At 47.5% G+C, this 27,223-nt stretch overlaps 2 protein-coding genes across 21 annotated transcripts in view; one reads left to right on the top strand and one right to left on the bottom strand.

Annotated features, from left to right (window-relative positions):
- Positions 1-10,803: 10,803 nt before the first annotated feature.
- On the bottom strand, positions 10,804-15,031 carry Ran (RAN, member RAS oncogene family). Of its 2 annotated transcripts, none has more exon segments than NM_001436423.1 (7): positions 10,804-12,260; positions 12,670-12,840; positions 13,017-13,204; positions 14,277-14,402; positions 14,487-14,571; positions 14,674-14,719; positions 14,953-15,031. In NM_001436423.1, coding segments are annotated over 6 exon segments (651 nt in total). In that variant the 5' UTR covers positions 14,710-14,719; positions 14,953-15,031; the 3' UTR covers positions 10,804-12,215.
- Positions 15,032-15,275: 244 nt separating this feature from the next.
- The window catches only part of Stx2 (syntaxin 2), a 36,238-nt gene continuing 24,290 nt past the window's right edge, over positions 15,276-27,223 (top strand). For 7 of the 19 annotated variants that reach the window (XM_087577765.1, XM_087577767.1, XM_087577768.1 and 4 more), the window contains exon 1: positions 26,582-26,719. Coding sequence is in view for 6 of the 19 variants with exons in the window: in XM_087577753.1 (XP_087433879.1) it covers positions 26,690-26,719 (30 nt within the window). In the remaining 13 variants the exon portion in view is untranslated. 19 annotated transcript variants of the gene reach the window in all.

Raw genomic sequence — 27,223 nt, forward strand, 5'->3', positions numbered from 1 at the left:
GGGGAAGGCAGCAGATTCAAGGACACCCCTTGGGTGCTTCTATGGTGACATCCAGAACAGGAGGGTCCCAGAAGCAGAGCCAAGAGGTGATCGATCGGAGGAGGGAGGCAAGGAGTGGTGACTCACGGAGCTGCCTTCAGGTGGAGGGACGAGATCTGGGATTGGCAGTTTGCCTCTAGTTTACCACGTGCAATCTTATATTGGCTCACATCTAAAAACATGCAGTGAATGTTACTGACCCAAGTGTGTGTGACAGGCAGCTAGTCCTCAGGTGTTTGTCACGAATATACTATGAGCATCTTTGCACTCTGTGTGTGTCTGTGTGTGTGGTGTATGTGTGTGTGTGTGTGTGTGTGTGTGTGTGTGTGTGGTGTGTATGTGGTGTGTGTGGTGTGTATGTGGTGTGTGTGGTATGTGTGTGTGTGTGTGGTGTGTGGTGTGTATGTGGTGTGTGTGTGGGGTGTGTGCGTGTGTGTGTGCGGTGTGTATGTGGTCTGTGTGTGTGTGGTATGTATGTGTGTGTGTGTGTGTGTCGTGTGTGTGGTGTGTATGTGGTGTGTGTGTGGGGTGTGTGCGTGTGTGTGTGCGGTGTGTATGTGGTCTGTGTGTGTGTGGTATGTGTGTGTGTGATGTGTGTGGTGTGTATGTGGTATGTGTGTGGTGTGTGTGTGTGGTGTGTGTGATGTGTATGTGATATGTGTGTGTAGTGTGTATGTGGTATGTGTGTGTGGTGTGTGTATCTGTGTGTATGTGTCTGTGTGTATGCTGTATGTGGTGTGTGTGTGTGTGGTGTGTGTGGTATGTATGGGGTATGTGTGTGTGGTGTGTCTGGGTGTATGTGTGTGTGTCTGTGTGTCTGGGTGTGTGTCTGTGTGGTATGTATGTGGTGTGTGTGTGTATGTGGTGTGTGTGTGTGTATGTGGTGTGTGTGTGTATGTATGTGTGTGTGTGTGTGTGTGGGTGTGTGTATATATGTATGTATGTGTGTGTGGTGTGTCTGGGTGTATCTGTGTGTGTCTCTGTGTGTCTGGGTGTGTGTGTGTGTCTGGGTGTGTGTGTGTATGTGGGGTGTGTGTGTGTGTGTGTGTGTGTGTGTGTAGGCTAGAAGACAGCCTCAGGCATCAGTCTTCAGGAGCTGTCAACCTTATTTGTTTTAACTGCATTCATTTATTACTTATTTACTAATTAGTATTATTAATTTATGGAGGGGACTGTGTCCAGTGTGCAGAGGAGGACTAACCAGATTCAGTTCTCTCTTCCCATCGCGTGGATCCCAGAGCTCCTACTCAAATCATCAATCTCTGAGCTATCGTCTTCTGAGCTATCTTTTGGGGCCCACTATGTTTTTAAAGATTTATTTATTTTATTTTAGATTTATTCATTTATTTATTTTGTGTATGTAAGTACACTGCCTTCAGACACACCAGGAAAGGGCATCAGATCCCATTACAGATGGTTGTGAGCCACCATGAACTGAAGTCAGGACCGCTGGAAGAGCATTTGGTGCTCTTAACCACTGAGCCATCCCTCCAGCCCTAAAGACTTATTTTCATTTTCATTTATGTTTGTGTCTGTGCGAGTGCAGTGCCTTTGCAGGCCAGAAGAGGGGGGTCAGAGTCCCTGAGCTGGAGTTACAGGCAGTTGAGAGAACCTGACATGGGGGATTGGGATGAGAGTTGCAGTCCTTTGGAAGCACAGGACGTGCTCTTAGATGTTGACACGTCTTGCAAGTCCTATCATCATCATCATCACCACTGCTACCATCCTCCTCCTCATCATCATCCTCAATTATTCTTATTTAATTTATTTTTTATGGGACTGGAGAGGTCAGTGGTTAGGGCACTCACTGCTCTTCCAGAGGTCCTGAGTTCAATTCCCAGCAACCACATGGTGGCTCACAACCATCTGGATTGGGGATCCAATGCCCTCTTCTAGTGTGTCTGAAGGCAGTGACAGTGTACCCAAGTACATGAAATAAATCTTTTTAAAAATTATTTTTACATTTATTAAATATATTATAATAGTATATATGTTATATATTATTGTATCTTATTATATTATTGTTACATCTCATGTAGTTCAGGCTGCTTTTGAACTAATCCTCCTGCCTTTCCCCCGAGCACTAGGATTACAAATACGCACTTGCACACATGGTTTACATAGCACTGGGGATCAAACCAAGGGCCCTATGCAGGCTAACAAGCACTCTTAGCTAACTGAACCATATCCCCAGACCCACACATACATTGTGTTTTAAGAAAAGGTCTCTCCTTGGCTTGGAGCCTACCAATTATTCTGGCAGGCTGGCCGCTGAGCCTCAGAGATCCTCTGATATCCACCTCCCCACACCCAGGATTACAAATGTGTATGCTGTACCTGGCTGTTATACATGGGTTCTGGGGATTAAACTCGGGCCCTCATGCTGGTGTGGCAAGCGCTTTGCCAACTAAACCATCTCCCCAACCAGGTTTCTCTGCTTCTAAGTGAGCAAACCAACAGTTCAGCGCTCTCTTAATGGCTCAGACATACATCCTCTCCTCTCAACTAATCTGCCAAGCACATCTCCCCCGACAGTCCTCTGCTGTACATAGAGCTTCTTCTAAACTCAGAAAAAAGTCATGAACACCTATCTTTCTCTTCCTTCCTTCTTTCCTTCTCTCTCTCTCTCTCTCTCTCTCTCTCTCTCTCTCTCTCTCTCTCTCTTCCTTTCCTTTTCTTTTTTTGTTTTCTTTTCTGGAAACAGGGTTTCTTTGTATATCCCTGGCTGGGCTGTTCAGAAACTCACTCTATAGACTAGCCTCAAACTCAGAGATCCGCCTGCCTCTGCCTCCCAAGTACTGGGGTTAAAGACCTGTGCCACTACTACCTGATATTTTTGGTTCTTCTTTAAAAAAAAAAAAAAAAATATTGGGCTGGAGAGATGGCTCAGCGGTTAAGAGCACTGACTGCTCTTCCAGAGGTCATGAGTTCAATTCCCAGCAACCACATGGTGGCTCACAACTATCTGTAATGAGATCTGGTGCCCTCTTCTGGCCTGCAGTCACATATGCAGGCAGAATGCTGTACATAAAATAAATAAAATAAATCTTTTAAAAAATTATTTTCACTTATTTCTGTATACAGGTGTTAGATTTCTTGGAATTATAGACAGCTATGAGCTGCCATGTAGGTGTCAGGAATTGAACCCAGGACCTCTGGAAGAGCAATCAGTGCTCTTAACCATTAAGCCATCACTCTAATACACTCAATGGTGTTTTCAAAGTGCCCAAATTACTGGCAGACATTCCAAGGTTGTCAAATGTATAAAAAGATAAACTCCCTGCTGGGTGTGGTGGCACATGCTGATAATCCCCACACAAGGGAGGCTGAGGCAGGAGGATCTTGGGTTCAGTGCCAAGCCAGGATGTAGTGAGACCCCGATTCCCCAAATCTATCTTACATGGTCTCAGCTCTGGGTAGAAAATCTAAGGCTTTTGGCTGCCTCATCAGGACTCAGATGGTTTAACTGTGCGGGCTATCAGCTCCGGTAATTGCTTCTGAGATGACCCAAAGAAGCTTCAAAGGACAAATTTTGCAAGTCAATTTTACTAACAAATTGTCCAACAAAAGACACTCAGCTTTTCCCGTCGACAGTTGTCTCTGTGATAGGTTTTAAATGCATTTAAAACTTATTTATTATCTGAAACAGACTTTATTCTTAGAGCAGTCTTGGGGTCACGCTCCTGTGTGCCCCGGCTTCCCCCTAACATGTACATCCACAGCACCCCTTTCTCACGGCTCATTTCTTACATTGGATGACCCTCCATGAATGCCCTCCAGTGTCCATTGGTAACATTAGAGGTCATCCTGACCCTGTGTGTTCTGTGGTGTGAGGGGGTGTGTCCACCACTGCAGCTTCTGGGCTCCTCTACGCTCCACCTACTCCACCTGGTGAGGACCTCCCAGGCAGTGTCTTACATTTATGCTATCTCTGCAAGTCTGCCTTTTCAGAACATCGTTATGGGTAGGATGTGGCAGAGTTGGACTCACAGATTCTTCACATTGGTTACTTTTGCTTAGTGACGTCTTGTGACCCCTTCCGGCTTTTCATGGCTTGATTAAGTGGTTTTTGCTTTGTGTGTGCGTGTGCGAGCTTGTGAGTGTGTGTGTGTGTGTGTGTGTTTGCAAGTGTGTGTGTGAGTGTGTGTGTGTGTTTGTGTACCCGTGCATGCATGCCTGCAAGCTTGCGCGTGTGTGCGTGTGTGCGTGTGTGTGTGTGCGTGTGTGTGTGTGTGTGTGTGTGTGTGTGTGTGTGTGCATATGCCCCTGCAAACACTCAGAGGCCAGAGGAGGACATCTAGTTTCCTGCTGGATCGCTCTCTGCCTTGCTCTAGAGACAGACCCAAAGAAACCCGGAGTTCATCATTTTTCCACTGGAGACCTGTGAGCCCCAGAAACCCTCCTGCCTCTGACTCAGTGACTCCAGCATGGAGCTTACAATATGTGCAGCCACGCCCAGCTTTTTCTGTGGGTGGTGGGGATTTGAACTCATGTCATCATGTTTGCACAGCCAATGTTCTTACCCATAAGCTGCTTTTTCTTTTCTTTGCTTAGTAATATTCTATTTCCTAGGCGTACCACAGCCAATCCGTTCATGTACTGAAGGACAGTTCAGTTGCTTCTGCACTTGGACAGTCATGTAAAAGCTCCTTTAAATATCCACAAAGACAGTATTTTAGAAGTCATTCCGATTCATTGGGGTAAGTATAAAAGATCATGACTACTAAATCATACAGTAAGATGATTAATGAGAGGCCACTCAATTTTATTCCTCATGATGAACAAGAGTTTTTGTTTCTTGAATCCTCTTTAACATTTGATGTTGTCAGTGTTCTGGGCTCACACTACTTCAGAAAGCATGTCGAGGGTCTCTTTAATTTTTATTTTACTTATGTGTATGTGTGACTCTGTGTGTGTGTGTGTGTGTGTGTGTGTGTGTGTGTGTGTGTGTGTGTGTGTGTGTGTGTGCGCCACATGAGTGCAGCACCTACAGAGGCCAGAAGAGGGCACCAGGCCATTGGGGCTGGAGTTACAGATGCGTTACAGGTTGTAGGCCATCATTGGAGGGCTGGGAATGAAACCCAGGTTCTCTGCAAATGCAGCAAATGCTTTTAACCACTGAGCCGTCCCTCCATGTGAAGAGTGTTAACAGGAGTAGAACATTCTTTGGCCTAAATGTGGACAAAGGGTAAAGAGCAAAGATGTGTGACTTTAAAATGATCTCCCATCTCAAACCTGCCCCAGGTTAGCAAGTGGCCTCTGAAGACAATTTCTGAAAGCTTAATTACCTGATTCAATTTTTTAAAAAACAGAGCCTGGAGAGGTGGCTCAGCACTTACACAACGCTTGCTGCCATTGCAGAAGACCCAAGTCGGGTTCCCAGTACATACATGGTGGCTTATACACATGTAACTCCAGCTCCAGGGGATCCAATACCCTCTTCTGGCTTCTGTGGGTGTTGAATTCATGCATGCCTACAAACACACACGGGTAAAATAAATTTTAAAAACAAATGAATAAAAAACAGACGCACCCAAGGGTTAGGGGACACGAGTGTATGTCCTTGGAAAGATTCTGACACCATCTCAGGAAGTTCAACAAGTGTCCTAGTGTCCATTCACCTCTACCGGTGTGTGTTTCTATCCAAAAGGGACCCTGACCCAGACGTAAGGCATAAAGAACCTTCTGGTTACTGGCAGAAAATTGCTGTGAGCTGACCCAAATTCCCACAAGGCATGCTTGGTCCTAACCCATTTAATCTCAGAGTATACGACTTATTTAGAAATGGGGACGATCTGTTGAGGTCATATTGAGGCAGTCAGTGTGACACCTGTCCTTTAATAGAAGAAAGACAGGGACGGACATGCACAGAGGAAAGAGACCTTATGAGGAAGGGGCATCTCCAAGCCTGGGGTCATTGTGGTGGTTTGAATGAAAATGGCCCCCCTTAGGTTCCAATATTTGCATGCTTAGTCCCCAGTTAATGAACTATTTGTAAGGATTAGAAAGTGTAGCCTTGGGCTGGAGATTTGGCTCAGTGGTTAAGAGCACTGACTCCTCTTCTAGAGGTCCTGAGTTCAATTCCCAGCAACCACATGGTGGCTCACAACCATCTGTAATGGGATCTGATGCCCTCTTCTGGTGTGTCTGAAGACAGCTACAGTGTACTCATATACACTAAATAATAATAATAATAATAATAATAATAATAATAATAGAAAGTGTAGCCTTGTTAAAGTAGGTGTGGTCTTGGAGGAGGTGTGTCACTGGGGTGGACTTTGAGATTTGAAAAGCTCACACCAGGTTCAGTGTCTCTTCCTTTGCCTCCTACCTGTGGATCAGGACATAAAGCTCTTAGCTATAGCCACAGTGCCATGTCTGTCTGCTTCCCACCATGATGATATCGGACTGACCATCTGAGACTATAAGCAAGTCTCCTCCCCGCCAATTGAGTACTTTCTTTTATAAGACGTGCCTTAGTCATGTTGTCTCTTCACAGCAAGAGGACAGTAACTAAGACAGTCATCAAGGATTGTGGAGAGCCACCAGAACCTCAGAGTTTTTCCTTGGATCTCAATTTCCAGGCCTCCAGAATAGGGAGAGTGTCGGTGTGATGTTTCAGGGTGACTGGTTCTGTAGCAAGCAGCAAGCTGCAGGACACTAACACAGACTGAGCATTAGCACACATGTGCAATGGCGTACCAGGGAGACAGAAAAGACGGAGGTCTCCCAGCGTCACACGCATTTGCCAACAACCTGGGCAATGTCACCAAGGAAGCCCTCGCTTTCCTTTTGGGTGCTGGTTTCCTGGCGCCGGTCACCTTACTCAACATTAGCGTATTAGAGTGTCATTGTTATGAAACAAGTCCAGTTTCCAAAAGGACCATTTGACAATGTCTTTTAAGACATGGTGATGTTCCCAAGTTCTAGCCAGAGAGTCCCCCTGCTAGTGGAAAAGGCTAACCGAGTGGCCTGGGTGCAGCTGATGGCAAAGCACATGCTCAGTGTGCAAGACACTCTGGATGCCTCTGTACCAGAAAAGGAGGAGAAAACATATAAAAAAAATGCTCACGAAATTATATAAAACATTAGTCATTCCCTACCTCTGTACCCCATCGGACCCCCAACTGTGCTTGGAGTATCAGCGGTGTGCCCAGGCCTAAGACCATATCCCTCCCTCCCGGGTAAGGGCTGCTCTGAGCACATCCATCATTAAGGGACGACATTAGAGCTTTCAGTGGGGGAACTAGGAGACATACCAGTGGCAGAGGGTTTAGGGGCCCCATGCACACAAGTCATGTTGGAGACCAAGTTACTAAGCAATCAAGTAATGACTTTAGGCTCTGGCAAAGTTGACCCAGTACTATAACCACAGGGAATCAAAACTACCAGGACTTGGTAACAAGGCTGCTTGGAGGAACGATCAAGTCATTTTAGGAAGGTCCGGTATTCTCCGTCCTAGTCAACCAAAGCAGCCAGACAGCTCCTTGTGTGAACCCCTCTGCATTTGGAACTCCATTTGCATCTGCCCAACTATGTGCTTCCGTGGCAACTAAACACAGTTAACTTCCTGCTCATATTTGAGCCACCCTCTTTTCCCTTGAAACCTCTGCCTACAATCCACTTCAGTATCTCCAGCCAGAGATTTCTAAATCAATGTGTGAGTGTGTGAGGGTAGGTTCTAGAGCCCGTACGTACCTTGTCTTGTGCAAGTCTGAGGACACAAGCAGGAGCTGTGATGTGACCAAGGTGTTTGACTCAGCTTTCCCAAAACTGGGCCCTGAAAGCTGGCGGCGACATAGGGACATTACACACATAAACTTTTAGCTGGGCGTGCTGGTACCCACTTGTCCCAGCATTTAGGACTCAGGAGGACCGTGAGTTTGAGGCTAGCTTGGGGTACACAGTGAGACTGTCTCAAGGGGGGAAAAAAAGCATGGGCCATCGAAATGACTCATCTGAGAAAGGCAGTTGGCACGCAAGTCACAACCTGAGTTTGTTCCGGGGGACACACATGGTGGAAGGAGAGAGTTTTCTCTCAAGTTGTCACCTGATGGGGTTGGGGATTTAGCTCAGTGGTAGAGCGCTTGCCTAGCAAGCGCAAGGCCCTGGGTTCGGTCCCCAGCTCCGGAAAAAAAAAAAAGAAAAGAAAGAAAGAAAGAAAGAAAGAAAGAAAGAAAGAAAGAAAGAAAGAAAGAAAGAAAGAAAGAGAGAGAGAGAATTGAACTCAGGTACCCAGGTTTGGTGGCATATACTTTTGTTGGCTGAGCCAACTGGCTGGTCCCTTGTCTTTTGCATAGTAAACCTCTGCCAGGTCACAACAAAATATCAGCAAATCATTCCTCACTGGTCAGAAAGCATGGGAGAAGGGCTCAGCTATGTCAGGAATGGAAAAAAAAAAAAAGCAAATGTTACTCACAAACTGGCTACTGACTTACTGGTCCAGGCTGACTCTAGGATTCTGCTGTAAAACACCCTAGCAGTCTATGGGTTCATTTACTGTGCCTGGAGGATTGCCAGCAGGGCCTGGTTACCTCGACCACTTTACTTGGTGCAGCCTGTTGGGGGACAAAACTTTTCCAGGGAAGATATAACATACAATCTACTCACCCCAGCGATAGAATCTACATCAGACCAGATTTTACTGATACCACCCAAGACCAACTTGAATAATCAGTTTTATTGGGAGGAATATTGAGTGAGGGGTTACTTACAAGAGCAGAAATGACTCAGACAACTGCATCAACAGCACTCAATGGATGACAGACGGCCCAGCCTGTAAGAATCGATAGGATAGGCTGAGTGTCCTTCCCAGGTGCCTCGGTTAACTCAACCTTTAGGCAGCTTGGCTGGTTTCTGCGTCTTCCAGGCGGCTGGTGTTGGTCTGAGTCTTCTTTGTAACTCAGCTTCCTTCCCTCTGAGGGATACTGTCAGCTTTTACTGCTTTCTGTAGCAGGGAAGGGGCTGGTGAATCTGGTCAGTTTTAGGGACAAGGACTGAGGCAGGTGGAAGATCCAGGGACAGGTCTCCATGGGGCACCCACTAGCACAAACAGGCTAAGCTGGAAGGCATCAGGACGAAGAGGGGCAGGAGGGCTCCTAGCAGTTGCAGATTACCTCAGAGAAGTCTGAGCTCTGCAATGTGGTCCTACATGCTATGAATGAGAGCCATTATCTACAGGGCTGGGCTGCCTATGTCGCCCAGCTCCACCTCAAGCTTCAAGAGTTAGTTAAAAGGTGCTGGGACAAGCCTGACTGACAGACAGTATTGATTCCAGGGCAATGAGGATTTGACACTGCAGCTTTTAGCTGGGTAAGCAACTATACTCCTCACGGCTGACAGTCAACACTGTGTCCATATCCACGAGCCCAACTCAAACTAGGCTTAGTATGTCCCAAAGAAAGCAGTTTTGAGTGGGCTGCTTCAGATACAGGGTACAGCGCATCTTGTTGGATTAAGAAAACCCAAACAGGGGTTGGGGATTTAGCTCAGTGGTAGAGCGCTTGCCTAGGAAGCGCAAGGCCCTGGGTTCGGTCCCCAGCTCCGGAAAAAAAAGAACCAAAAAAAAAAAAAAAAAAAAAAAAAAAAGAAAAAAGAAAACCCAAACAGCCACTGGAAGGCAGGACTTCCAGCAGAGGGAAGAGGACACCAATCCACCCACAAAACCTTTGACCCAAAATGTGTCCCTGCCTACAAGATGTGCAGGGATAAAGACGAGGAGCACAGACTGAGGGAACAGTCAACCAGTGACTGGCCCAACTTGAGACCCATCCCATGAGAGCCAACCCCAGACACTGCTAATGATACTGTGCTATGCTTGCGGACAGGAGCCTGAGATAGGCTTCACCCAGCATCAATGGAAACAGATGCAGAGACCAACAGCCAAACATCAGGGGAGCTAGAGGAGTCTTATGCAAAAGTAGGGGCATGGGCTGAGAGTTGAAGGGTCAACCCAAGAGGCCCATGAGGGCTCAGACTGAGCTACCAAAGAACATTTGTGGGCTAGACCTAGGCCCCCTATACATAAATAACAATTGTGCGGCTTGGTCATGTGGGTCCCCTAACAATTGGAGGGGGGATTAACACTTGCCTGCCTTTGGACCCTCTAGCTGGGGTATCTTGTCAGGCCACTGTAGGAGGATGTGCTTAGTCCCTGCTGTGACTTAATGTGTCAGGGAGGGTTGGTACCCTTGGGGGGCTTCCCCTTCTCTAAGGTAAGGGGGTATGAATGGGACTGTGAGGAGGCAGCTTTGACCAGGATGTAAAGTAATTAAAAACAAAACAAACAAAAAACCCAGAGGATAGAGAGATGGCTCAGCTAAAAGCACTGACTACTCTTTCCAGGGGTCCTGAGTTCTATTCCCAGCAACCACATGGTGGCTCACAACCATCTGTAATGGAATCTGATGCCCTCTTCTGGTGTCTGAAAACAACTACGACTATGGTGTACTCACATACATAAACCTTTAAGAAAAAAAAAACAAAAAACAAAAAACAAAACAAACAAACCCCAAGTCTACAGAATAAAGTTGTTTCTCAAATACCAGACACCAACTTCTCCATAGATTTTGCTTCAACCAGCTATAAATGCCGGGTAATAAATGATTAGTAAAGAGCCATCTTTTTAAAAGGATGCTTTTTTAAACGAGAACTTTCCCCTACTTGTAAAAACTGGAGAGAACTCTATTTGGCAGACAAAACCTAGAATCTTAAAAAAAATGTCATCCACTACTCCTACAGCAAAGACTAGAGATGACTCAGAAAACTGAGGCAAAGCAGAAAGGATATATATATTTAAGTTCTTCCAATAAATAATGTAAATCTCTGTTCTCTGGTTAAACACACGTACGCAGCTCCATTTAACTGTTACAAAAGTCAGAAAGTTAGAAGGTTCCACATTCTGTACCAGCGTTACACACATTGTATTAATTCAAGACATCTAAATGAGGTTTCATCCCAGTCCGGGGAGAAAGAGGGTCTTCACCTGATTGTAGCATAGCATACACATCAAACTGAGTCTTGAAATCAGTCTGCTGAAGCTAGGGCACGCTTCGGGTTCCTCACTTTCTCCATTGTGTTCCTCTCTACCTTCTTTGGAGGGGGAAAAACCCCAACTATATAAAGGTATCCACCCTTTTAGGAACTTTGGTAGATTGGCCAGCAGAGCGTATGGAAGGGCTTACTATAAATACATCTGAGTACAGCACAGTTCTGCCAGGACCACACACCCAAGATAAAGTTTCAACCCACACTTTCACATCAGAGAAGCCCACCCTACTCTTCAGGGCAGCACTAACATTTCCTTTCCTGCACAAACTATAGGGTAACAGCCTACCTACAGGACTCTGTAGAGACGAGGTTGACTGCCAACTTAAGAGACCCTCCTGCCTCTGCCTCCTGCGACTACCACTCAAGGAAGGAGCCACCATTCGAAAGCAAAGGACATCTTAAAGAACCAACATTAGACATGGAAATGGAATGGAGTACTCACATCTCAGAAAAGCCTCAAGCTTCCAACTGCAGTTCTAACTTCTGAAGGCCTAGGTTACAGAAATTGTCAACTATAATCCTTAAACATCTGACACGTACATACTTAAATCTTCAGTCTTACACAAGGTCTTCCCTTAGACTAAACTACCTGGCTAAATGCAGGTAGGGCAGATATCCTAGCTGAATCACATGACAATCCATATTTATGAAGGTAGGCACAAGGAGAACATAACTGAACAGACTTCAGGTAAGAAGCAAAAGCATTGTAAACCATACTATGGCACAAGCTCCCTCGTGTTAGCGGTTTTAATATGCTTATAAACAAGGGATGATTCACTTGTTTAGATTATTTGAAATACAACTTTATTCTGATTCTAAACGAAAAGAATGGGAATGACAGTAACAAACAAGATTTCACCACTGAATATTGTGATGCGACTGCAGCAGTCTTATCTTTGAAATTCAGGAAGGAAACAACTCTGTTCCAAACAGCTAAATATGCAAGTCCAAAAAATGACGGTATGTTTAACTGCCACATTCACTCGAAGCCCATTCATCTTTCAGCATCCCAATGAAGTACACGATCTGCTTAGCTAAATAAGGTGGCACACGCGCTGCACCGCTGACATCACAGGACAGTTGCCTATAAAACTAGACTTCTGACGCAGGGCTCCAGCTTCATTTTCTCACAGGTCGTCATCCTCATCCGGGAGCGCAGTCGTCTGAGCAACCTGGAGCAAGAAACAAAGAATAAAGAGTCCAGATCAAAACTACCACAACCAAGTCAGGCTTAGTACAAGGACAGGCCACCAGGGATGGTTTGACTTCTAGTACCCCACATGGCTAGGCAGATCCAATGCCAACTTCTGCAGAAGCTAGGCAAAGTGCAGACTCACAGGAAAACAAAACACTCTTAAGAAAAACGTAGAAGGGGGCTGGAGAGATGGCTCAGAGGTTAAGAGCACTGACTGCTCTTCCAGAGGTCCTGAGTTCAAATCCCAGCAACCACATGGTGGCTCACAACCATCTGTAAAGAAATCTGATGCCCTCTTCTGGTGAATCTGAAGACAGCTACAGTGTACTTATATATAATAAATAAATCTTAAAAAAAAAAAAAGAAAAATGTAAAAGAACAAATACCTCTAAATCATGCTCGTACTGTGCTGCCAAAGCTGGGTCCATGACCACCTCAGGTGGGGCAAGAGCAGGCATGGCAACGAACTCCAAGTTAGGATCTCCAATGAGCTTTCTGGCAAGCCAGAGGAAAGGCTTTTCAAAGTTGTAGTTACTTTTGGCAGAAATGTCATAGTACTGTTTTAAAACAAAGAGGAATGTATACTTAAAAACTCTATTAATAATCTCCATTCCAAGACACTATAAACAAAGACATTTTATAACCCACATTAAAACACACTGATCAAATTCTAATAGCATATATGGGTACCTTACAATCTTCTCTAGGAATGAGTCAATAAATTAAGAAATACCTGAAGATTCTTCTTTCGGTGGAAGACAATAGATTTTGCCTTCACTTTCCTGTCTTTAATATCCACTTTGTTGCCACACAATACAATGGGGATGTTTTCACACACGCGTACCAGATCTCTATGCCAGTTAGGTACGTTCTTGTAAGTAACTCTTGATGTTACGTCAAACATTATAATGGCACACTGGGCTGAAAAACAATGGAGGCATTGGAATGTGTCTTAGTCTACTCCAGGATCCAGTCATCATCTTGGGCCTGACTCTGGATCATCCATCAACCCACTCTACTCAAAGATCCACCCCAAACTAAAAAGTAAAGACTGTAAAACATGGCACTGAACACAATTCCTCTTTAAATGAAAACTTCAAAAGTCAAGACTCTATCAACTACCTTCTCTCTCCTCCCCATCACACCTATCTAATTACCACCACTTTTCATCAAAGTTCAAACACCACCCTTCTAGAGAATCTATCTCCTTTATACTAAGTAGGTCCCACAAACACTCTGCCACCTAGAAACACATTCTTAAATGGCTAAGAAAATGAGTTCAGGTCCCTTGAACCTACCCTGCAGGGATGGATGGTGAGGACACAGTTAAAGAGAGAGCACGTGTACAGTCCAACTTCTTTGGTTAAAAAGTTAACCCAGAGGATAAACACCCTTGTGTCTTTACATGCTAAGAAGCCAAAGAACTTCCAATCATTTCCTCATCAGCTAAGATCACAAGGATATTCGATTTTAACCGCCAACGAGCCTTTTTCCCCTTATGCTTTTTGAATCACTTTCAAGGAGAAAAGTAAAAGTACAATTTACAGGACAAGGCAGGTCTTAAGTGAGAGAGGGAGGGCCTGGCTCCAGGGGAGGGCTGGAGGTTTAGTATCTGGGCCAAATGCTCACTTTATTTTAGTGATGGGAATATCCACGCATGGCCACTGCCGTTATCCCTGAATTTAAGTTTTGAAAACCAAAAATGACCCACAAGCTTCCCAGTAGTTTAGTCTCCTACTAAGCTGTAAAGCCACGGTTTTCCCCAAACCAATGCCTAGGATGACACAGCATGTGATCGAACGACACAACGGCCGACTCTTACTTAAAAAAAAAAAAAAAATCAAACCCATCTCCTACTCAGTGGAACGAGGTCGCCTCCCTAGATTCCTCTCTCATCTCTCTCCCCTCCTTAGTCTCCCGGTAAAGGCTGGATCTCCTGCTCACACCCCATGCACATGTCCGCCGTCCAGGCCCACTTCCGCAGCCCCCTCACCTTGGATGTAGTAGCCATCGCGCAGGCCCCCGAACTTCTCCTGGCCGGCTGTGTCCCACACGTTGAACTTGATGGGTCCTCTGTTGGTATGAAAGACGAGCGGGTGCACCTCCACGCCCAGGGTGGCTGCGGGGACAAGGCGGCAGGGTCAGCCATGCACTACCCGCGCCATCCCCACGCCCACGGCCGCGCAGCCCCTACCGCACCTACCTACATACTTCTTCTCAAACTCGCCCGTCAAGTGGCGCTTCACGAACGTCGTCTTCCCGGTGCCGCCGTCGCCCACCAGGACGAGCTAAAGAGAAGGCGGCAGCGTGAGCCGCCCGGGTTCCCTCCCGCCATGCCGCTCCCCCGACCTTCCCTCTCGCCCAATAGGCCCGTCCGTCCGTACACGCACCTTGAACTGGACCTGCGGCTCTCCCTGGGCGGCCATCGCGGCGATCCTGCGGGAGAGAGCGGCTGCGGCACGTGCGCCCCACAAAGGCCGCGGCCGGGAAGAGCGCGCGGGAAGGCGGGGACGCGGCGTGAGACGGTGGGGGAAGGGAAGCTAGCTGAGAAGCTCAGGGCGCTGCCCGTCCGCTCTCCTCACCGCCACCGCCCAGCACCCACCCGAAGGACACCCAAACCCTCCGGTCGCCGCCCGCGCCCGGCCCGGCCCTCCCGGCCTCGCTGCTACCTTCCAGAAGAGTCTCCGCGCCTGTCCGACTGAAGCTGGAAAGATGGCGGAAGCGCGATTCAAATGCCGGAGACGCAGCGGACGCCGGCGCGCGGAGGGGGAGGGGCCTAGAAGGGGCGGAGCAACGGCGCCGCGCCCAACCACGCGGCGCGCGCGCACGCGCACGTCCGCTTGAGCCGTCCGACTCGGCGGTCGGTCTGAGCGCCAAGGGCGGGAGAGGTGCGGCGGGTCACGTGAGACGAGCGAGCGGGAACGCGCACGCAGCCAGAACAGGAGGTCCGCGTGAGCCGGCTCTGAGCGCGGGCTCCCGCGCGCATGCGCTCACTGCGGGAGGCCGCGCGTCACGCGGGCGGCGGCCTAGTCCGGGCCTCGTGGGCGGGAAAGGCGGGCGCTGCTTCTCTGTCGCTTGTTGTTGCTTAGGGGGCACCGCCCGACCTTCGTCCCTAAGGCCTGTGTCCGCAGACACAGAAGATCTCGCGGACGGGCGATTGCGGAGGGCGCGCGGCTGCTGTCTGCAGAATGAATGGGGTGAATGAATGAGGGTGCGCGTGCCCGAGGCCCGGCTTGCGTCAGCCATGCGTACTAGGCATGGACACGGCCTGGGATTCATGCGTGGGGTTTTGTGGTCCTAGCTGTGGACGGGACCGGATGCAGTTAGTCCAAGCGTTCTGCACCCCGGAGCCCTTCCTCTGTTGCATAGTCCGAGTAATCCATTTCTCAGAAAAGACCCCACCCAGGCTCCCTCCGGAGCAGCAATGGACCAGGGAGGGATCCTCACAGGCCTGGAGAAATAACAGATTAGGCCTGCTGAGAGCCAAGTTCCACTCCCCAAAGCACTAGCAAATACAGATGCTGCTAGGAAAATAGAAAATGTATCTCTGATGACCAGAGCTTGGGGCCCTGCTGTTACTTTGTACTATGCAATCTAAAAGGAGCCGCGGTGTGGAAGATGGGAAAATGGTTGTGTGTGCTACAAAGACTATTACGTAACGTTAACATAGTATTGTGTGATGGAATGCCAGTTACATGTTTATATAAATACAAAATTACTATATTGTTGGGTGTGTGTAACAAGTCAGTTCCAAGGGGCTATACTGTGAACCGTGTTCAATAGAGGTTAGAAAGGGTGGTGATCACTTTAGGAGAAAACTGTTAACCCACCTAGTTCCAGTTCGGTAGGTTGCTGGGTGATGAGAGCACCAGCGACCCTCTCCCCTGGAGAACTTACCACAAAGTTACTGTCCGGGCATCTAGCCTGCAGAACGGCATCATCAGGTGGCTTGGTTTATGTTACTAACTAGCTGACCCAAACTTAGAATTTACAAAGACCCTCATTCTAGGAGGCAGAGAGAAACAAGAAACTACACTCAAGCCGGCGTAGGCGCCGCTTTTCTGCCATCATCGTCCAGTCTCCAGGTTTACAGCTGCTGGCTGGTTTACAGCGTTGTGTTTGCCATCCAATGTGAACTGCAAACCTATTCTTAGCCTGAACTTTAAAACTTGGCAGCTGCTTAGCATGTATGAGAACTGGGGCGGGGGTGGGGGGCGGGAGGCAGCTATAGACAGGTTAATTTGTACAGCCTAGGGGAAAAGTTGCGGTTGTGGAAGGGATTGTAGCTTGTGAGAGTTAGTCTATAGGGTTTAGGGTTGCCTAGCACACAAACCTCTGGGTGTGTCTCTTGTACTCACGGAGAGGTTTAACTGAACCTGGGCTGTATGCTAGACTGAATAGGAAGGAGAAAGGGAACTGAACACCAGCCTCCATCTCTCTGCTTCCTGGCACCTCACGCTCCTGCTGCCGTGCCTTCTACCTTCCACAGATATAATAGATTGTACCACTGAAACTGTGAGCCAAAACTAAACTAACTAAAAATTGCTTTTTATCAAGTATTTTTGTCATAGCAATGTGCAAAATAGCTAATTACATTTTCTTCTAAATCCCCAAATCTCTTGTTTAATTTGTATTTGAGATAACCCCTGTCAGCTCCTGTGATGGACATCTCGTTCTCCACCAATGGTGCTGTTTTAGACTTGCGACCTAGTGTGTGTCTGGGGGCGAGGGGTCAACCTTGAAGCATATATCCTGTAGTATTTAGTCACAGTGCGAAGCTTCGAGCTCCCACCACCATGGAGTGAGACCCAACGCCATGCCATCCTGCCGTGATGGACTGTATCCCCCGTGAACCAAGGTAAATCCTTCCTCCACACTTGATTCTTTCCAGTATTCTTGGTCACGGTGACAAGAGGAGTTACTAACATGCTTGCTTCTTCATATGTCTATCGTCCACTTTCTTCCTCATAAGGTGTACATATATGTCTGGTTGCTCAATGTCTGTGGTCAACTTGGTTAAATGTGGAATTAACTAAGGAACATGCCTCTGCGTAGGTCATCAGGGCATTTCCGGGAAGTCGTTCAGTGACCCACTCTCAGCGTAGGCAACATCCTCCCTAAGTGGCCCAGATACAGAGGTCCTAGGAAAAAGGAACCCTGCTTCCCCTCCGGTCTTGATGCTGTGTGTTTCTATCGTTGCTGCTGCTGTAGTACTCAGCCGACATCAAACTCAGCATCTTTGGCTTCCACCATGAACCACTGGGATTCCTAAGGCATTCAGCCATATGGACTGACCAACTCCGGAGTTCTCAGGCTCTCCAGCATGTAGGTAGTCATTGTTGGACCACCTAAACCATATCCTGTAATCTTTTTGAGAACATACACCCACATTCTGTTGGTTCTGTCCCTCTAGAGAACCCTGACTAATGCATTGTTAGAAGCATTCGTTTATGTGCATGTGTGTGAGTAGGTCAGAGGACAACACTGGAATTGGTTCTCTCCTCCCTCCCATCATATGGGTCCTGAGGATTGAACTCAGGGAGCCAGGCAGGGCAGCTTTATCCACTACGCCATCCAAAGGCCCTAATGCAGTGCTGCACATACACACGAATAAATACAAACACGGGTATTTTAAGAAGTCAATTTAAGAAAACTTTTAAGAGTCAAGACCTGTGTTTATGGATGGTACTTCCTCTGAAATGTTTGAGAGTATATAGTACACAATGCTCGTGTGTATTTCTTTTATTAATGACTTATTTTTATTTCATATGTATCAGTGCTTTACCTGAATGTCTGTATGATGGTGTTGGATCCCCTGGAACTGGAGTTGTAGAACAGTCATGAGCTGTCATGCAGGTGCTGGGACTCGAACCCAGGTCCTCCACAAGAGCAGCCAGTGCTCTTAATGACTGAATCATCTCTCCAGTCTTTTTTTTTTTTTTTTTTTTTTTTGGTTCTTTTTTTCGGAGCTGGGGATCGAACCCAGGGCCTTGCACTTCCTAGGCAAGCGCTCTACCACTGAGCTAAATCCCCAACCCCCATCTCTCCAGTCTTAATGTGTATTTTTTAAAACTAAGGGCATTTAGCTACACAGCTTCTGTATCCCGACCAGGACCCTCAGTTTAACATTTTTTATTTTGTTTCCTAATCTGCAGACCTTAACCCCACTCGTGACACTAATACCATGTGTCTAGTCCGGGACCCATCCCAGGGTTCCCTGTTGCCCTTGTGTCTTTGAATCTAGGCAGTCGCTTGACACCACAGGGTATTTGTTGGACCACTCATTCTTCAGAACGTCTCTACTGTTGCTTGAATCTGGAGTGTCCCCCACAGGCCATGTCTTAAAGGCTTCATCCGGGCCTGGCACTAACGAGATGTGCTGGAGACAGACACCATGTTACCCGAGTGGGGACTGAGGTTGCTGGAGTTATACACTTCACAGGAACTACAGGGCCCTAGTGTGTGTGTCTCTCTGTCTCTTTGTGTGTGTGTGTGTGTGTGTGTGTGTGTGTGTGTGTGTGTGTCTGTCTGTCTCTCTCTCTCTCTCTCTCTCTCTCTCTCTCTCCATGAGCTATGTTTTTTTTCTTTCTTTTCCCTCCATCCTAGGTGCCTGCCGTGATTTGTTGCCTGCTCACAGGCCCAAAGCAGTGAACCAGCCAACCGACCACAGGCTGAATCCTTGAAACCCGTGAGTGTCGATGCGTTCTCACCACAGGGCCATGTCTCTAGGCATAGGTTGCATGGCAGCTGAAAGCTGACAGAGCCTCCACTACACCCTTGTAATTAACTTCTTGGATAGTGATACCACGGGCGTGATGGCGTGACCACCATCAAAACTCCAAAGGCACAGGACAACCTTTAAAAAACCCAGAGGCCACCCCACCCCCCTCCAGCCATTCCCTCTCACTTCAGGTGCCCTAACTGGGCCTCCCTCTCCTACCCTGTTCCTCCTCTCTTCCCATAACATTTTGCAGGCCCTCAAAACCTTTCTGAGTCTAATTTCAGCCAAGCTTGCTCTGTTCCAAGGCCTTTACACTTACTCTCTGTTTAAAGACTGCCCCAACCCCACCCCTTTGCCTGACAGGCTCCTCTCCTTGAATGGCCCAGCCTGAATACCCTGTCCAGCCACAGTCTCACACCCAGGCTTTCCCCATCAAAGCACCTATTTACCTTCCCAAAGCATGTAACTGGAAATACTGTGCAAAATGACTCACAGGTTTGTTATCTCCGTCTCCTTACCAGAATAAGTGAAGTCATCTCTCTGTCATATTCAGCATTGTTGGTGTAGTTTTTTTGTTTTGTTTTGTTTTGTTGGTTTTTTTAGCGATTTTATTGGATTCTTATATCTCTACCTCCCTTCCAACCTTTATTACACCCTAACTTCTCCCAATCCTCCTAACACTAGACAGGAGAGAAAGGAGATTAGAGGGAAAGGGGGGCATGGATCTCTGTCAGCCAATAAAATAGACTACTTCTTGCCGATTAGGAGTGTGGGGTTCCTTGGGAGTAGCAGGGGGATGAACCTCAGACCCTCTTGTGGCTCTCCCATTTATTCTCCTCCAGGGTCATCAGAATTAAACTATTTGTAGCTGGCAAAAATTACTCCCCTGCTAGTGCATGAGGCAGATCATAATCACCTGCTGTGAAGCAGCCTCTTTTTTTTGGGGGGGGGGGTTCTTTTTTTTTGGAGCTAGGGACCGAACCCAGGGCCTTGCGCTTGCTAGGCAAGCGCTCTACCACTGAGCCAAATCCCTAACCCCGTGAAGCAGCCTCTTATCCCACATCTGGGATTAAAACAAAAATATATTCACATAACAACTGGGTTTTTTAAGAGCCCAAAATTCTCACTACACAGCATGGATCACATAGCTCTGAATACAACGCACATTCACTCAGTAGTCTTTGAACCATCAACTGTGCCTTCAGCTCCTTCTGAATGTACATTGAGCACTTAGAAATAGCAGCGCCGTGGTCCAGTAGGAAGCATGGTGATTCGAAGCCAGGAAGGTGCTTCAGTAATAGTACTCGGTCAGCATTCATGGGGACCAAAATAAAATAAGATGGTGGTGATCTAAATGCACACACTATTGGAACTCCTATTACTAAGTTATCAAATGCAGGAGCAGTATTTTCTGTTTGTGCAGTCTCTGTCAGATTTGTTTCCTTTGCAAAAGAGTAAGAAACTCTCACGTTTTCCATCTTATTTTTCTGGGGATGAATATCGTAACTTCTCAGATGCTTGGCTTTTTGAAGGGGAGAATATGGCCCACACAGCACATGACTGCTTGGCCTTGTCACAAAACTTTTCCCAAAAAGCAAAAGGAAGAGATACGTCAGATATCTGTATAACTAGGCATCCTGGCTTCCTCTCTCTTCTGTGATTTAGGCTTATGCAGAGATGCATTATGCTCTGAGCTTTATCTAACCTGTATGCTGTGTGGCTTCACCTGTACTGGATTCCAGCCCACTTTAAACCTGAGCTAGCCCCTGATACTGTCTCTGATAGCCTTTTTTTTCTTATTTGAGTGGCTGTTACCTCCCAACTGGTCCTCTCTGAGGTCACACAGATACTAAACATTTGCTAACAGAGAGGACAGTCTTTAGTGGAGCTGCCTGCAAACTGTGCAGAGAGCTCAAGGGATTGCTGTCTCAAAGTAAACAAGCAAACAAAACCAGACCAGAAATGAACTAGATATGTAAGTAGACAGAGGCCGCTGTCTTCATACAAGATGGTTTTGCATCTGTGGATTTAACCAAACACATGTTGAAAGTATGAGGAGGGGCTGGAGAGATGGCTCAGCGGTTAAGAGCCCCAACTGCTCTTCCAGAGGTCCTGAGTTCAATTCCCAGCGACCACATGGTGGCTCACAACCATCTGTAAAGAGATCCGATGCCCTCTTCTGGTGTGTCTGAAGACAGCTACAGTGTACAGTGTACATATAACCCATGCAGATTCCAAGTTCTTTAAACCCTTAGGCTATCTATTATATCTCTCACAAGGTACACAGTATGGAAATAGTTACATAGTAACTGTATTGTTTGGGAAGTAGAAATAAGAGTAGCCCTGTACACATTCAATAAGGATGCAATGTCCCCTCATACTTTTTTTTAAAAAAAGATTTATTCATTTATTATATATAAAAAGTCAGTGAGACCTGACTACCTACAGACCTAGGTATTGCAGGATTGCAAGTGGTTCCTAGACTAAGTCACCATGGGTAAAAATTGATAGGGGACTGCTAATTTAAAATGGAGGAAGGGGCTGACTGGACAGAGAGTGACTCCAAACTATCTCTGAGAAAGCAAAGGAGGAACAGGACCCCAGAAGGTGATGGGGGGGCCGGGGTGCTAGGCAGACTTAGGAAGGAAGAGACTCCAAGGAGAGGGAGTGGTGTATGAAGGCCGCTGTACAGCTATGGAGAAATCAAGAGGTGGCTCAGAGAGGCTAATGGACACAAGCTTGTTTCTTTGTTTCTGGTGGTAGTGCTGGGGATTATGCTCAGGGCCTCGTGCAAGCCAATCTGGCTCTTGTTTAGGCTTTCCTATGTCTACAGATGAGCACGGCGTATGTTGTTTATTCCCACATTGACCCCTCCCTCAAGAGTGACTGGACCAAGAGGTAGGGCCTTGGAGAAGTGATGGGGTCCCAGGTAGAGAGCCTCATAAGTCGGGAAATGGGACCATGTCCTTATCAACGTGTTCCCTGTGGGCGGGCCTATAGGTCAGTTGGTATAGTGCTTGTCTAGCATGCAGGGAGCCCTGGGTTCCATTCCTAGCACCAGATCAGAAGCTCAAGGTCATCTTTGGCTACACAGGGAGTTTGATGCCACTTTGGTCAGAGACTGTCTGAAAAAAGAGAAGAAACTGTCCTCAGAAAGCCTGGTGTAGTGATAGAATCTCAACACATTCAGGGCAGAAGTGAGAGGATCGGGGCCAACCTCAGCTACAGGCTGAGTCCCTGGCCTTCCTGAGAGTGTCTGTACACCAAGAGTTCCCAGGAAGCTCCCTTGCCCTTCCCACCATGCCAGGACCCAGGAGAGGCAAGTGGCTTTCCCAGACCCCAGCTCTGGAGGCCCTTGATACTCAGACTTAGTGTCTTTGGAATGTGAGGGATGTCAGGCACACTGAACTGGCTTCCCAGATTAGGAGTAATGGCAGTTCCTCAGGCTACAGGGACTTTTAAGAGCAGCGTGCTGTTCACCCACACTCTTGCAGTTTCTGGGTACTATGGCTCTGTGTTCCATGTCACTTTAGAAGAATCTAGTCTCAAGAATGGAGAGAAGATACCAGAAGAAAACCTCAAACTGTTTTAGGACTTCTTACAGGTTGAGGCAGGCCTGGGATGCTCGTAGGTAGAGATGTAAGGATGCAGGGTGTGTGTGTGTGTGTGTGTGTGTGTGTGTGTGTGTGTGTGTGTGTGTGTGTGTGAGTGAATATATAGCATCCAATTATATGTTCTAGCATGTGCTCGAGTGTGTATTTATCTGAAACATTGGCTTTTTTTTAGTTTCAAGGCATGTGACTCATTTTCAATGCTTGTTTTTAAAAGTGGACTCTTAATAAGCTGTGTCAATGGCCAATATTCACAGCATAACTGTGCTATTTATAAGATAATTACAAGGTGTCATTGGCTTCACAAAATACCACAAACTGGGTCCCTTAATAGGACAGAAATGGATCCCCTACCCCGCCCTAGGCCTCACAGTTGCTATGCAAATGCTCCTACTTCAGCCATCCATCTTGTTACACTTCACTTGGAGACAAATACCTCATTAAATTTCTCAGACTATCCTTGAGTCCAATCTGCAGGCCAGGTTGGACTTGAACTCCTGCCTTGTCTTCTGAGAACCTGTGGTGACACGCCTACGCCACCCATCCCTGCCAGAGATGTTTCTGAAAGTCTGAAAGCCAGGAGTGGGCAAGCCATGCTGTCTCAGAAGGTTCCTGGGGAGCATGTCCCTGGCTCCTCCCCACCCCCCGCCCGCTCCCTGAGCTTTTGAGTTGCTGGCATTCATGACCAACCCTTGGCTTGTAGCCACCTGGCTGCAGTGACACAGTCACCTCATCCCAGTCGTATCGTCTCTCTACATGTCTGTCTCTTAACTCCTCTCAGAGGATACTGCTGCTAAAGTAGAGCCCTGAGTCATGACTTCATCTCACATTAAGCTGAACTGCAAACGGTCCTTTCCTCTCCAAGGTCCCATTCATAGGGAGAGGGAGTTACAATCCAACATCTCTGTCTGTAGATGTAACACAACCCTTATAACATAGATTTCCCACACTCCTCATCCAAGCTGTAACCCCAGAAGAATCACTGATTCAAGGCCCGTGTGGGCTACACAGAATTCAAGGCCAGTCTGAGCAGCTGATGAGAGCCTGTCTAAAACCTGACAACTATAAAAAGAGCTGGAGGTGCAGCTTAGTGGTGAAGTGTTAACCCAACATGCACAGGGGCCTGGGTTTAAATCCCAGTGCTAGGAGGAAAAAAGAAAAAAAAAAACCAATAATTTACGATATGCTTGGGTAGCACGGTTCAGATGTGGAGCCCAACTTTAAGGTCATTTAGTGCTTATTTCATTCTCTTGGTCCCCACAGTGTCTCCATGGGATACTTTTTAGCATGTTTTCCCATTGAAACAATACAAAAGTAGATTGTTGTTGTTGTTGAAACAGGGTCTCACACTATGTAGCCTGTGCTGGCTCAAACTTGTATCAAGCCTTCTGCTTCAGCCTCCAGATCTGATGACAACAGGTAGGAGCCACCACTCAGAATAAAAATGTAACCTTAAGCATGCTTTTGTTCCCAGACATAGTATATGTCCATGGTCCCAGGATATAGGAGGCCAATACAGGAGGATCAGAAGTTCATGTCATCCTCAGCTACACAGAGGTTTGAGGCCAGCCTGGGCTCCAGGAGATTTGTCTCAAAAGAAACAAAGCAAAACAAAAGACTACCCCCACAACCTAAAAGCATCTATCTTTAGAGTTTAAATGTATACATAATAAATAAATAAATGTTTTAAAAAAATATTCTTTAGGGCTGGAGAGATGGCTCAGAGGTTAAGAGCACTGTCTGCTCTTCCAGAGGTCCTGAGTTCAATTCCAAGCAACCACATGGTGGCTCACAACCATCTATAATCAGATCTGGTGCCCTCTTCTGGCCTGCAGGAATACATGCAGGCAGAAAGCTGTATGATGTATACATAGTAAATAAATAAATGTTTAAAAAAATATTCTTTAGAGTTTAAATGTTTTTATAAATTAAAAACATGCTAGGCTTAGGGGTGGGGAGTGGTGGCACACCCCTTTAATTCCAGCACTCAGAAGACATAGGCAGGCAGATCTCTGTGAGTTCAAGGCCAGCCTGATTTACAGAGCTAGTTTTAGGACATCCAGGAATACCCAAAGAAAACTCTGTCTCAAAAAGACAAAACAAACAACAACAACAAAACAAATCCAAACCCCAAATCAAAACCAACAACAACAACAAAACCAAACAAACCAGAAAACAAAAGAAACAAAAAGTTCTCATCTTCTCTCTCCATCTTTCCCTCCTTCCTTTCTTCCTTTTTTCTTCTCAGTTCTGCCCTGCTACCTGAAGCATTAGTCCTAGACAGAACAACTGGGTTCCTATTTGGGGAACACCTACTTAAGGAATTTGTGGCCCATTATGGGTAAGCGCGCCCCATCCTGCAGAGACTTAACTCACGTGCTAAGAATGAAAGGCACTGGGGGTTGGGGATTTAGCTCAGTGGTAGAGCGCTTGCCTAGGAAGCTCAAGGCCCTGGGTTCGGTCCCCAGCTCCGAAAAAAAAAAGAACCAAAAAAAAAAAAAAAAAAAAAAAGAATGAAAGGCACTGGCTGGTGAGATGGCTCAGCAGTTAGAAGTATGTCCCACCAAACCTGGCCTGAGTTCTGTCTCAGTGACCTCCATGGTAGAAGAGAACCAAAGCCTGAAAGTTGTTGTCTCACCTCTACACGTGTGCTACCCATAAGTCAGTGTTTAAAAAGGAAAGGAAGAGAGGAAGGGGAAGGAAGGAAGCAAATGGCATAGGGTGACTCACAGTTCGAGTCTGCAGTCTGCCATGGTAGGGAAGTACGTCAGCAGGTTGAACAGCTGGTGACATTGTACCCACAGTCAGGAAGCAGATGGGTGCTGGGGCTCAGATCACTTTCTCCTGTTGTTGATTCTGGACCCCAGAACGTGGGATGGTGCTACCTACAGTTAAGAAGGGCTTTCCCTTGTCAATTACCCTAATCTGGATAATCCCTCACAAAGGAGCCCAGAGGCTTGTCTCCTCAGTGAGTCTATACCCCGTTAGTTAGTTTGACAATCAATTTTACCATCACCGGGGGATTGGCTCTCCAGGAGGGACACAGGAAACTCTCTCTAGTCTTTCTTCCCTACACTTTACCCTATGCACACGTCTTTGCTAGTGCCTGTGTGGTTTGACTGAAACGTCTTCACAGGCTCCTGTGTTGGAATACTTGTTTCTTAGCTGGTGGCATGCTTTGGGGAGGTTGTGGAACTTTTAAGAAGTGTGGTCTCACCGTACAAAGTGAGTGGCTGGTGATCGATCGACCCTTGAGGGCTATCGTTTCGACCGCAACTGTCATGTCTGCCTTTGTCCCTCCAAAATGCGAAGGGTTAAGGTTAATTTCTTCTCCCCGTCCCCTCTACCCCCATTCCGTACCATCAACATCAGCGGTCATAATTTTCCTGACATAATGGACTTTAGCCCCTGAGACCATAAGCCAAGATAAATCCTTCCTCCCTTACTTAGCTTTTGATGGATACGCTGCCACAGTGACCAGAAAAGCAACTTCTTTGCCTGATTCTCCCACCGAACTGCAATCAGGGTGCGACCTGCAGGTTTTCTATGAGGGCCCGAGTGTGGAGCTCTCAGGGTTAGAAGAGCCCACCTTATTCTAATTCCTTTGCTGTCAATGTGTGCTGTAATGGCTGAACTTAGAATTTAGCCTTTTCGTTTTGGGGCATTAAAAATCTAGGGCATGGTAGGCAAAGGCTAACCACTGACCTATAGCCCTAGCTCTTGAATGTTTTAAGTAAACAAAACGAGTGAAAGTGCAGAAATCAGTAAGGGCAGACAGCTTGTTAAATAGCCACGCCGCTAGAGGACTTTAGGCCAGGCCCCGCCCCCATATGGAACCACACCCACTTCCCCACCCCTCGCGACGACCCGCCCAGGTGCCCTGGGTCCCGCGGGAGGGGGTGGGGCAGGCGCAAGCGCAGAGAGTGCGGGCGCGGTTGCCGTGGCAGCGCCTGCCCGAGGGAGGGCGGCGGCGCGGGGCCAGGACCCCGGCGGGCAGAGGCGGCGACGCGGCCACCCGAGAGTGTGCGGCGGGGCAGCTGAGCGGCGGGAGCTCCGCCCTGCTGGCTGGTGGGGATGCGGGACCGGCTGCCGGACCTCACGGCGGTGAGCAGAAAGCCGCATAGCGGTCCGGGCCGGCGGGAGAGCTGCTGTGGGTCCTGGCAAAGACCCCAGGAAGAACCTGTGGAGTGGGGGTGGAAAGACTGAGGGACCGCAGTTCAGAAGCAAGACCCTAGGAGGAGACTTGAGTAGGGGGCCCGGAGGGGAACCTAGGAGGGAGCTCTGGGAAGGGAGCTCGGACGAGGAACGCCTGTGGAGGGAACTGGGCGCGTTTCTAGGAGGGATCTAATAAAGAGGGTTCTAGGTGTCCCGGGGCCTCGAGAGACTTCGGTGTCTCCAGGGCGTAGTCTTCAGGAGGGATCCAGGCAGCCTCCCTGCAGGGTCCCAGGGAGTGAGCTCCCAATTCTTTCAAGAGTCACAAGATGCACAAGAGGAACCCAATCTGTGTTTCTGAACAGAGTCTCGGGGAAAGGGCTCTAGGGTCCCTGGAGTCTTCAGGGGTGTTAGGGTGGGGTTTCAGGAGCATTCCTTGGAGGGCTCCAGGAGACC

The sequence above is a fragment of the Rattus norvegicus genome, chromosome 12 (assembly GCF_021556685.1).
Source record: "Rattus norvegicus strain SHRSP/BbbUtx chromosome 12, alternate assembly SHRSP_T2T, whole genome shotgun sequence".
In the NCBI taxonomy this organism is placed as follows: Eukaryota; Metazoa; Chordata; class Mammalia; order Rodentia; family Muridae; genus Rattus; species Rattus norvegicus.